At 34.8% G+C, this 11324-nt stretch overlaps 2 protein-coding genes across 3 annotated transcripts; one reads left to right on the top strand and one right to left on the bottom strand.

Annotated features, from left to right (window-relative positions):
- Positions 1-113: 113 nt before the first annotated feature.
- LOC130828159 (pentatricopeptide repeat-containing protein At1g62350) lies at positions 114-2625 on the top strand. Its single transcript, XM_057693981.1, has 2 exons — positions 114-581; positions 2200-2625. Exons 1-2 carry the CDS (start codon positions 198-200, stop codon positions 2614-2616), a joined length of 801 nt encoding a protein of 266 aa, XP_057549964.1. The 5' UTR covers positions 114-197; the 3' UTR covers positions 2617-2625.
- Positions 2626-3028: 403 nt separating this feature from the next.
- On the bottom strand, positions 3029-11292 carry LOC130828158 (protein HAPLESS 2). Of its 2 annotated transcripts, none has more exons than XM_057693979.1 (19): positions 11061-11292; positions 10206-10536; positions 9143-9286; positions 8518-8606; positions 8060-8099; positions 7858-7915; positions 7705-7765; positions 6863-6941; positions 6623-6757; positions 6325-6519; positions 5908-5988; positions 5730-5830; positions 5308-5425; positions 5187-5219; positions 5000-5093; positions 4796-4884; positions 4203-4318; positions 3658-3758; positions 3029-3573 (listed from the first exon to the last, which is right to left on the bottom strand). In XM_057693979.1, exons 2-19 carry the CDS (start codon positions 10476-10478, stop codon positions 3044-3046), a joined length of 2337 nt encoding a protein of 778 aa, XP_057549962.1. In that variant the 5' UTR covers positions 10479-10536; positions 11061-11292; the 3' UTR covers positions 3029-3043. The 2 variants fall into 2 exon arrangements, with proteins under 2 accessions (XP_057549962.1, XP_057549963.1); XM_057693980.1 differs by having other exon boundaries at positions 3658-3755.
- Between the last annotated feature and the right edge of the window lie 32 nt (positions 11293-11324).

Below are 11324 nucleotides of genomic sequence, written 5' to 3'. Positions count from 1 at the left end.
GTATAACTCAAATTCAAAATACAAATATTTTAGTATCTCAATTATTTATTCAAAAATATTAAAAGCTAATCAAATTCATCCCAAGTGGTAATAAATTTGATAGAAGTACATAGGAAGTATGAATTTAAAGCATCAATACTCAATTTAAAAACCCAATTCCAATCCTAATTTCCCAATTGCCGCCATTAAATTCTTCCATGTCAGGTTACATTCGTTTTGTACAATGTCTTCGTCGAGTAATCGCCATTTCAATTTCAACACCAATTCCAAATTCAACCCTAGAAACTAATCTTCTTTATCCTAAAACCCTAAACCCTGATTTCAAAAAACCCCAATTTAGCACAAGTTCATCATCAGCTGGAGGAGTGTGGAGGGACCCAAATAGAATATCAATATGGAGGAGAAAGAAAGAAATTGGGAAAGAAGGATTAATTGTTGCGAAAGAATTGAAGCGTCTTCAATCAAATCCTATTCGTCTTCAACGTTGTATTCAATCTAATGTTTCCCGCCTTCTTAAATCTGACCTTGTTTCAGTTCTTGCTGAATTTCAACGCCAAAACCAAGTCTTTCTTTCCATGAAGGTAATATTCTTTACGTCATGTTTGGAAACAATGATTTCATTTGGAAATTTGAAATTGGCTCAAATCTATTTTCGAATTTGTGTTTGGTTCAAATTTTACCATTGTTTTTAAAGTAGTTGAAGTTGAGAATTTGAGAATGACTACCCAAACCTTGTCATTCTCAAATTCTTCATTTATGATTTCATAATTGAAATCCATAATTTGAAATGAAATATTTGTCCCAAACACTACATTAAATTATTTTGCATATTTATATATAGTTTTTGGTGTTAATTTTTGGGTTTTTGTTGGAATGCATGATGTGAGTTTCCTTGATTATGATGATTTATGGGATTTATGTAATTGTTTAAGGCCATCTTACTATTTTAATCTTTAAACTGTAAGAAAGTATCATTCTTGGTTTGTCAAATAGTTCTTTTGATCTGTAAAGAAATGGGCTTAAGCTGCAAATATTGATTTTAAGAAGTAAAACCATTTTTGATAGCCATAAATTACTCAAACAATTGTCTGGACTGGTAAAGTTTTAGTTCTAATCAACAAAGAAGCCAGTTTTGATTTACAAAAAACTTCTCCTTTGATGGACATAATCAAAGCGCTGTAGCATGTTGTAGTTGAAGTGTATTGCCTCCGAATCTGGTTAATCTGGTTATTTATTGGGGTTGTAGATGAGCTGTTACTTGAAGATATCCTGTAGAGTGCATGAATGAATCATGTCTTTTCCTTGACTGTAGAAGTCGGGAAAGTCATTGGTTTCAAATTTCTGTTTTTACTTTTGTTGGCGATTAATAATATGTAATTAGCCTTGAAAAAGAGTGGAATGAAGGAAGAAATGGTTTGAGAAAGGCGTGGATGGCTTTGAAAATGTTGTTAATCAGACATGTTCTTGATGGAGGTAGAGTATTCATTTTTGTTCTGCTTGGGTTTATGAGCAATGTAGATGAGCAAATGGAGTATGGACTATATACAATTCTTAGGGATTATGTATTACTACATGAAGAGAAATTAAGAGAGTTCGTGATCGAAAATTGAAAGGAAATTTTGACTAGTATGTTACATTAGAAACTCTTGCTCTAGAGTTGTTGATCATCCAGATGATCATATGCAGATGGCCTTCACATACCTCTACTGACATCACTATTTTCAATCTCATCATGTCGGGTCTTTCAAGTAGCTGCTTACATCTATTCTTGCCTCTTTTAGAGATGTCAACATATCGGCAAACTCGAAATTAATATTCATCCTTCGGTAAGGTAGGTGCATAGTGCAAAAACAAGGCGCCTGCGACATATCGAATCGGCTGCTTAATAAAGGCTTTCAAATCTATCCAACTGATATGTATGTCAAGGCGTAAAAAAACAGTATTTTAGGCTGAGTCATTGGTTATCTCATGATTTCAGCCGATATTTGACGGTACGACCGTTACCGCATCACTTGTTTTGTTACTACAATTGTGACCGTTACCGCATTTTCCCCTGTGGTTACCTTTCCCGTACAGAGTAATTTCTTTTCAGGATCAAATAGTGAAAACTGAATCTTCTAATTCATGTTTCTCTCCTCGGAACATATTTGCACTATATGGAGAATAATTTGCTGAAATCAACTTCTTTCCTTCTTACAGTTGTACGATGTTGTGCGCAAAGAGATATGGTACAGACCAGACATGTTCTTTTACAGAGACATGCTCATGATGCTCGCAAGGAACAAAAAAGTAGAGGAAGCAAAACGGGTATGGGGCGACTTAAAGAAAGAAGAGGTCTTGTTTGATCAGCACACCTTTGGTGATATTATACGGGGTTTTTTGGACAATGGACTGCCTGATGAGGCAATGGAAATATATGATGAAATGAGGCAGTCCCCTGATCCCCCTCTTTCCCTTCCTTTTCGTGTCATTCTGAAGGGGCTAGTCCCCTATCCCGAATTGAGGGAGAAAGTTAAAGCAGACTTCTTGGAGCTTTTTCCTGGTTATTCTGTTTATGATCCTCCTGAAGATCTTTTTGAAGATCAAGAATGGAAAACAGATAGTGAGTTGGATTAGAAGGCACGTTATTATGACACTATAACTTGGGCATGTCAACTGGTTGTTTAGCTATGGTTGGGTTTGGAATAGTCCGATCAGTGCTTATAAGTTTCCATGAAGATTAGAAACGGCAAAGAGCTATGAGTAAAAGGCGAGGAACGGGTAATGGGTGTGGTAGGGTTAGGTTCAGGTCATTCCACCACATAGTTCGGGCTTCTAATGTCTTTCTATCATCCTACCGATCCTCCTTCCAATGCTTACATGATGAAATGGAAGTTTATAATTTGGTTATTAAGAAAAGTAAAATACATCTTTTTAACTACTAATTTGATTCACCTTCTCTTGTATACACATGCTACAATGCCTTTAAGAATCAATAGATTCCATTTGTGGGCAAAATATCAAGAAATTTTGCTAAAATTCATCTTTTCTTATACAACTCATGTTATATGCTATCGAATAAATGACGTTCATCCTTGTTTGGTTCATGTACATCATCGTTGTCATATATTTGAAATTCAGAAGTCCTTTTGATAATTCTCTTCTCTTTTCTATGTCTGTGATGCCGAACCCCATCCTGTTTACAATCCGACTGCAACTGCTCGATCACACGTCCGTCCGTTCGATGCTTTCTATGTTTATGCTTGTCTTTGTGGACACGATGCAAAAACTGCTCATAATCATTATTTAGTCGATGTGCTGCATGGTGATGATCTAGCTCACCATGATTCTTCGTGTGCCTACACTTCACATCTTGGTTTTTACGATGATGATGGTGAGCTCCATGCATATTGTGATGATGGTGGTGTGCTCCGTGATGGTGAGCTCGATGTTTCTTATGATGAATGTTGTGATGTTCAAGCTCGATTCTATGCCTTTTGTGCCGCGGCTCACCTTCCCAACAATTATCTTCCCACCAGTCGTAAAGCGGATCAAAGAGTCCTTTTTGATGTAAAAGCCACAGTAGTACAAGAACTGCATCCCAGGAACAAAAGTCATTGTTATTGAAATCAAGTGTTTTATTGAATTTTAAGTTGAATAAATAATAAAATTTGTTACCTGTAGGAAAGATGGACAAGAATAGGCCAAACATGATGACCCAACTGATGCACACATATTGAATGTGGCAATGGAAGTCAAAGAATCCAGTACACTTGCTTCTACCCAAAATAAGGTGACATCAATTAGAAAGCAGAAAATCTTGATTTCACTAATATTGGTGTCATTACATTCTAGGAAAATTCAATTCTAAAAACTTGAAAAAGTAACAACCATTATTTAATTGGACAATATTAGACTTTGACCCAATCTGACCGATCAAATCCCTTTTAGCGTACCTCAAAATTTTGAGTTATAAACTTATTGTCTACTATTTTTCGTCAATTTTTATATTTGAATTTTGAGTTAATATTCCACAATTATAATTTGACAAGTTGTTTTGATCCAATATAATAAGACAAAAAAAATTTAAAATTTTAAAAGAAAAAATTTACATGGTAATTTACTGCAATAACAATAAAATAAAAAAGCAAATATGACCTGTTATATCAGATCCGACTAGACTGATTTGATAGGTCTAGACAATATCCATACAGATGATATACCTGCAAGTCTTTCCTGTAATGAAGTCTGACAAACCACTCCAGAACTTCTTCCATAAGTCTTTGATAGTTTCAAAGAAACTTGCTCTGTCTGTCTTTGGTGGCTGAAAGGGCATTCCCTGCAGTATGTACAAATATTAATAAAGATCAAGATCAATGTTAAGCTAGAAATTACTACTATTTGTAAAATGATAATCCATAATTAGTTTCTCCAAACATAAAGAGCAGGACCAATGATAATCTATAGTTACATATCATTGATTTCGAATTATGATGGATTACTATAGTAAAATGACTCATTAAATCATGTGCACTTTTTATTTTTGTGAAACTACACATGATGTTTGTTACAAGGCCAATAGGAAACCACTTTTTTGTTAGTATTATCACTAACAACAAAGGGTAAGATTGCGTACATCTGACCCCGAACCCCACTCTAGACGGGTCCACTTAATGACATTGGGGTAAGGAACGGAATTGCTGATTAATCCAGTAATTCGCAAGCACAAACTTTTAAGGAAACATACCTTAAACTTATGATCTAATTTCTGCTAGTACACTTCAAATTTTAGATCTAATGCCATACTAACTATTACCTGAGTTCCGTTGTCAAGGACTGTGGCTGTGGTGGTGAATTGGCACTCAGCTCTGTCGATTTCAGCGTATTCCGAGTCTTTCAAAATTGCTGCATTCAAAGAAAACTTCTAAGCCTGGAAATATGAAATCCTAATCTAGACTAAAATGAGATACAAAATACGAAAAAAAAAAAAAAAAAATCCGAATTCAGCCAAAAACTCTACCAGAACAAACATATTTCAAAGCTTGATCGGTAGTTGGAAAGATTTTAAATGATCGTGTAGCAATTTCTTGGGGCTTCATGATAACAAATTGTTCCTGCAATAACACAGTGTGAAAAAAGTATCGAGCAACGGAGAGTACAGTCGAGGAAATGTAAAGAAACATAAGGAAAATGTTGTAATTAGGTACCTCCATCATTATCACACCTTCTGAGCATTTGAACTGGTATAAGACAGAAAAAAGGATAAGATGTGTGTACAAACTACAAAATAATATTGGTTGTTTAAACATTAGTATTGTTAAGGCATACTGTCAGGCTGTATGATGCTTCAACTGCACCGATGTTCTGTGTTTTTATCTCTGCAATTCCGAACTGTGCGAGTGCTTCAAAGGTCGGGACAGTAATACCTAAAATCTTCCCCGGACTCCTAAAACACATGCCACCGAAACAAAAGTTAAGACTATCGCAGTATACGTAGACTGATAATGTTATTCAAATCAGTTAACGAATACTCGAATGGTGACATATAACGGGTGTTTGAGGAAGAATGAAAAATCAAATTGGGGTTTTTCTTTTTCCTTCTTTGGATCGACAAATGGTGTTGGTATATGTACTAATTCACCATTTGATGATATCTTACTCCCTCTATCGTCATCGATTTGATACGTTTCTTCCACCCACCAATTTGATAGGTCTACCTGTAAATGCATAAATGAAATGGGGGGACTAACCTCTTATAAACATATTCAATGTCATCAGCTGCTAATTCAATCAGAAGATCAGTGTTAAGAGATTCAGTTATCCCAAAGGAAAATGAACGAGGCCCTGCACCCTAGCGTGCATTTTTCCAGTCAATGACAGCATACGAAGAACTTTCCAGACAAGTAAAATATGAAAGGCGTACTCAACTGGATGCTCGTTTATCCTTTCAAACCTTCCAACCAAGCCATATAACGGTGGCTGATTTCGAGCAATTCTATTCTGGTCAGCCTGTAAAACAATTTTTGTATTCAGAACTAAAATAGTTTCAATCCTACTATAAACCATGAAGTACATGTTTTTCTATGAGTAACCAACAGAACCATGTACCTAGTGTACTAACATTACTAAGTCGATTAGAAGTGAAAAATTTTAAATATACAATATCAATAATATTTTAGAATCATCATCGTCATCATCATACATTCATACCCAGTAATATCTCTTGGGAGGGTTGGGTGGCGGCAGACCATACCCTTATCAAAAGAGATAAGGAGGTTGCGGCCAGTGAGAACTTCGACAAATAATATTTAAGAATGTGACTTCCTAAATTCGATAAGAACTAACATCATAAAAATTCCACAGCTGGTTGTGCAAACAACTCCAGTAAGGGGATGTGCAGAAATCTGGCTGACCATTAAAAGCCTCATAACTGACTCCAACTTTGTTGCACTCAAGGCCATCCAAAGTGAATCTAACCCTCTCAAGTAACATCCACATCGAAAAGTTTCTTCCTAAATCCGGAGGCTCGCCTGGTCCATGCTTCAAAAACCAATAAGTCGAAAAAAGGAAATACTCAGACATATTTCTTCGAAATTCATTGGTTTAATCAAATAAAGTTTGTCTGCACATCAAGAAAATATACCTCCCTTGGTATCACTAGGTAGAAATCCTCAAACGATGGAATATTCGTATAACCACCAAAATCTCCAATAAGATTCACTCTGAGAAAGTTGTTACTGGACACGGCTGTTCGATTTCCCGGACTAATAACCACTTCCTGAATGATTTAGCCAAGAATCCAAACATGCAAGAAACGGTAAAAATATAGAGGAAGAGAAGGAAATCAACACATTCATACAACGAAACTAATGGTGTAACTTACTGATATGCTGGATCCAGTTTTGACTTCAATTCGGACACTAAAACCGACATTTCTCTGCCCTATGCCAAATACATGGAACCTGAATAATTATTCAGAAAATATCACTGGATGAAAAAAGCATTACAGCTAGGTAGAAAAGTGCTCTTGACACAAACAAGCAAAAAACACAAATGTTCACGATCAAGGTAGAAAACTGATATGTATATCAACACTTATTTTTCACAAACTAGTTTTGTGATATTAGGCCATGACAATTTGTCACATAATCTCACTGTGGCCCACTCGTATGGACACCAGACACCCGTGGGCTCGGGCCCACAAACCCATGAGTCAAGAGTATAGACTTGCACATACACTTTGTGAGGTTCATTGTTTTCCAAAACCATATGGTAGTAGAAGAATAGCCCACCCAATATATATACAAGTCCACAACCCACTATTTTATCGATGTGGGATCTTGTAACATGCAAGACTTGGGCAGTTGCATACATACCTTTCTAATACGAGTAGTCGAGTACTTCATTCACTTATTTTTTATAAACTAGTCTTGTGAGACTTGCGCTGTTGCATACACACCTTTCTAATAAGAGTAGTCGAGTACTTAATTCACTTATTTTTCATAAACTAGTTTTGTGAGACTTGAGCAGTTGCATACATATCTTTCTAACACGAGTAGTCGAGTACTTAATTCACGTATTTTTCATAATCTAGTTTTGCGAGACTTGAGCAGTTCCATACATACCTTTCTAACACGAGTGGTCAAGCACTTGAGTTTAGGTGATATAGTTTGTTGCTAAAGTAAGTCATACGATGAATAAAGAATACGGATTCAGTAGACGTACCAAACACCAGGAAATCGAAGACAATGTGCAGTATTGGCCTTCCCTTTTACCAGTTTGTCAACTGAGCAAAAATACATAAATGAGATGACGAACATATACAATTGAACTTCAAAAATTTGAATACATTAAATTTGATTAATATTAGATACTTACAGAAATTTCCACACGAAGAAGGTACTCGTCGCCTATCACCACAGGGACAACAAATTGGCTATAATCGGAAATTCACATATATGAATTGAGAAGAAAAAAATCATGAGAAACACTTCTTAGAATTACATAAATAGTGTCCATGATCATCTACATAGTTTCTAGAAAAATATAATTATTGAGACATTTGAACCAAGAACTTTACCTGAGAGGGTTCGATAATGTGACCTTGTTCATCCCTCAGTCTATAAAATTCCATGACAAAAAAAAAAAAATTATATCCAAATTCCAAATTCCAAATACATGTATACAAACCAACTATATATATAAGCCACTACCTCAACCTTTGAAGTTTCATCCTCAAAACTAAACATTTTCATCTCATATTATATTGAGGAAATGAGATGATTGAAGTAGAATAAGCATGATCATTAAATTTGTCAAGACATTTTTGTACTAAAGTTACACTAATTTTTCATTATCATTCACACCATTCAATACCGGCAAATGCTAAGTGACTCGCACCAGGGACATAAAATAAGTGAAACAAAAGATATGTAATGGTTGTTTGAACACCAAGAATGACGTTCATATACTCTGGAATAGCAAGAGGACCATAAAGAAGGTAGAAAGGGAGGGGGGAAAGAAATAAAGAGAGATTACCTTTCACATATCTTCACAACTTGTGCATCAGCATCCGGCTCACACTTACGCGTCTGAACAAAATATTCTTCAGGTTTATAGGGTACATCCTGAACATTTGTTGTTGAAACGTGTCGCATAAAATCAAACAAGTACAAGCAATAAAGAGGAAGATAGAATGAGAGAATTGAGAAAAAGAATCAAGTGAATATGAGAAGCTATGTAGTGACTAGTTTATCATGCTCATATGTAAGTCAGATCAAACACAACATAAGCAAGAGATAATTGACTCTGAAAAGGCCTAGACAAAAATTCACAACCACAACATAAATATACAAGCATCGAATTTCAGACTATCTAAAAAAGACGATACAAGTAGAATGGAGAATATAGAAAAAGAACCGAGTGAATATGAGAAGCTGTGTAATGTACTAGTTTATCATACTCGTACGTAAGTCAGATCGAACACAACATAAGCTGGAGATTAATTGACTCTAAAAAGACCTAGACAAACTTTCACAACCACAACATAAGCATACAAGCATCAAGTTGCTTACTATCTAAAATAGGCGATACAATTAGAATGGAGAATAGAGAAAAAGAAGCGAGTGATATGAGAAGCTATGTAGGTACTAGTTTATCATACTCGTATGTAAGTGAGATCGAACACAGCATAAGCAGGAGATTTATTGACGGTGACCACAGGGGGTTGTCGCAATGTCCGCATTTTATCCGTAGAATTTTCCTCAACCTCAGCAACTTCAGCCACCATTGAAGCTTCTCCTCCACTCTAAAACCAATGCAAGTTGTATGTTATAAATCATTTCTACGTGACCTATAAGTCATTGTGGTTATTTATTCTAAAAATCAATAAGTTCATGAAGAACACCATCTATTATATTGACCTTCAACATACACTTTTAAAGCCCAAGTACTAAACTGTTGCAAATTAATATTATCTTAGTAAGGTTGTAAGTACTGCAAGACTGGAGAAAGTGGAGTATGACAAAATGAAGTTGAGAATTGATATTAGAACCTCTTAGTAAATTTCTACTGTTTCCTCAATGATAAAAAAAAAAAAAAAAAACATAAGATTTTGAAGAACAATACAGTGTGGACCCCACCACGCAAATTACATAGGAGATTCTAGATTCTAAATGCATATAATCTTGGTCTAGACTTGAGAAGTACATAGTCTTATCCTTGACAATCAAATCCACATATATGACACAAACAAGTCTAGACTCAAGATGTGTATAATCTCAGCCTAGACACGTGATGTACATAGTCGCACTCTTAACAATTTAATCCACATATTTAACACAATCGATGCAAGACTCGAGATGTACATAGTCTTACCCTTGACAATCAGACCCACATATATGACACAAACAAGTCTACACTCATGATGTGTAATCTCGGCCTAGACTCATGATGTACAAAGTCTTACTCTTAACAATGTAATCCACATATATAACACAATCAATGCAAGACTCGAGATGTACGTTGTTTTATCTTTACGAATCACATCCATGTATATGACACAAGGAAGTCCTTATGTAGATATCCTTTTCCTTGATAATCTAAATACACACCTTTTTCCACCCTAAAATAATTATTTTTTTTTTGTATAATGTGCATCATGAAAATATAATCTCAAACATGAGTATATAAATATTAGTATTTAACTTTTAAAATACACAACTTACAGATTTGCTAGGAACAGCTATGTTAATGAGAATCTTGTGGCTACAATTGAGATTACCATTACCATTACCATCAGTAGAAGATTTCTCACACTTTTCTAGTCTTGATTTGGAAAGAATTTGAACTGCCTCACCAAACCCGAATCCGAATCCAAACCCATCATCACAATCATAATTATGGGCGACAAGATTAAGCAGTAAAAACAGTAAAATCAACTTCCCTTTGACATTTTGCATAATTCGACCACACACCAAAATATTCCGCAAATTACCCATCAAAATAAAGTAAAAAACTTTCTGATCATTGCAAACTTCCCCAAGATATCAATTACTCCTGCCATTTATAATCATTAAATTTTCATAAATTTACTGACATAAGGAGCATATTTACTGAAATATAAAGAAAAAAATGAATGCAATTCTGATTATTATAACATAATAAAGAATGATTATTTCTAAAGAGCAAAAGTATGTTAAAAATAAGAAACACAAAATTTGGGACAAATTTGATGATGGTAGTTACAAATTAGAAGTATTAGGTTTTGTAGCGGTTACAAAATATTAGGTTTCGTAAACCTTGAGTGTTCAAACAACATTTTAGTTTGCAAAAAGAACACACAATTCATTCTTAAGTACTAATGCCGCTTAAATTTTTCCATAGTTACAATCAAGCATTCATGATTAATTCTTCCAACTTTAAATATACAAACAATTCCGAATTTCCATAATTCAAGAATTAGGGTTCAAGGGAAGAGAGGGGAGAGCCGTAAAATAACTTCAAACAATTCAAAATTTTCAACTTGTGTTTTTCAATTGAGAAAACAAACAACAATAATAATTCATAATTTAATTACTTACCTTATAAGAGATGAAGCCGCAAGATGGATCGTAGATATGAAGCCAAATGATTGTAGAAGAAGGAAAATTCAGAAATTAGGGTTAAGGGGCAGGTAGGAAGTTATCAGAGGAAGGGTCGATTATTAGGAAATGAAGAAGAAGATAACAGGGTATTAGTTTACTGTAGAGGAAGGGTATTGCCGCGCGCGAAATTTCTAATTTTTTGATTGAAAGTTTTCTTTTTTCGGTTTTGTTTAGCCACGGAGTATTATTTTTATAGAAATA

The sequence above is a fragment of the Amaranthus tricolor genome, chromosome 12 (genome assembly GCF_026212465.1).
Source record: "Amaranthus tricolor cultivar Red isolate AtriRed21 chromosome 12, ASM2621246v1, whole genome shotgun sequence".
NCBI classification, from domain to species: domain Eukaryota; kingdom Viridiplantae; phylum Streptophyta; class Magnoliopsida; order Caryophyllales; family Amaranthaceae; genus Amaranthus; species Amaranthus tricolor.
This window is presented reverse-complemented; position numbering and strand designations above follow the sequence as displayed.

Coding starts and splice junctions, on each gene's coding strand:
- LOC130828159 (XM_057693981.1), top strand. CDS start 198: ATGTCAGGTTACATTCGTTTTGTACAATGTCTTCGTCGAGTAATCGCC. Junction 582..2,199: donor AAGTCTTTCTTTCCATGAAG/GTAATATTCTTT, acceptor TCCTTCTTACAG/TTGTACGATGTTGTGCGCAA.
- LOC130828158 (XM_057693979.1), bottom strand. CDS start 10,478: ATGGGTAATTTGCGGAATATTTTGGTGTGTGGTCGAATTATGCAAAAT. Junction 5,094..5,186: donor AAGGTGTGATAATGATGGAG/GTACCTAATTAC, acceptor GTGTTATTGCAG/GAACAATTTGTTATCATGAA. Junction 4,885..4,999: donor TTTGAAATATGTTTGTTCTG/GTAGAGTTTTTG, acceptor CTTTGAATGCAG/CAATTTTGAAAGACTCGGAA.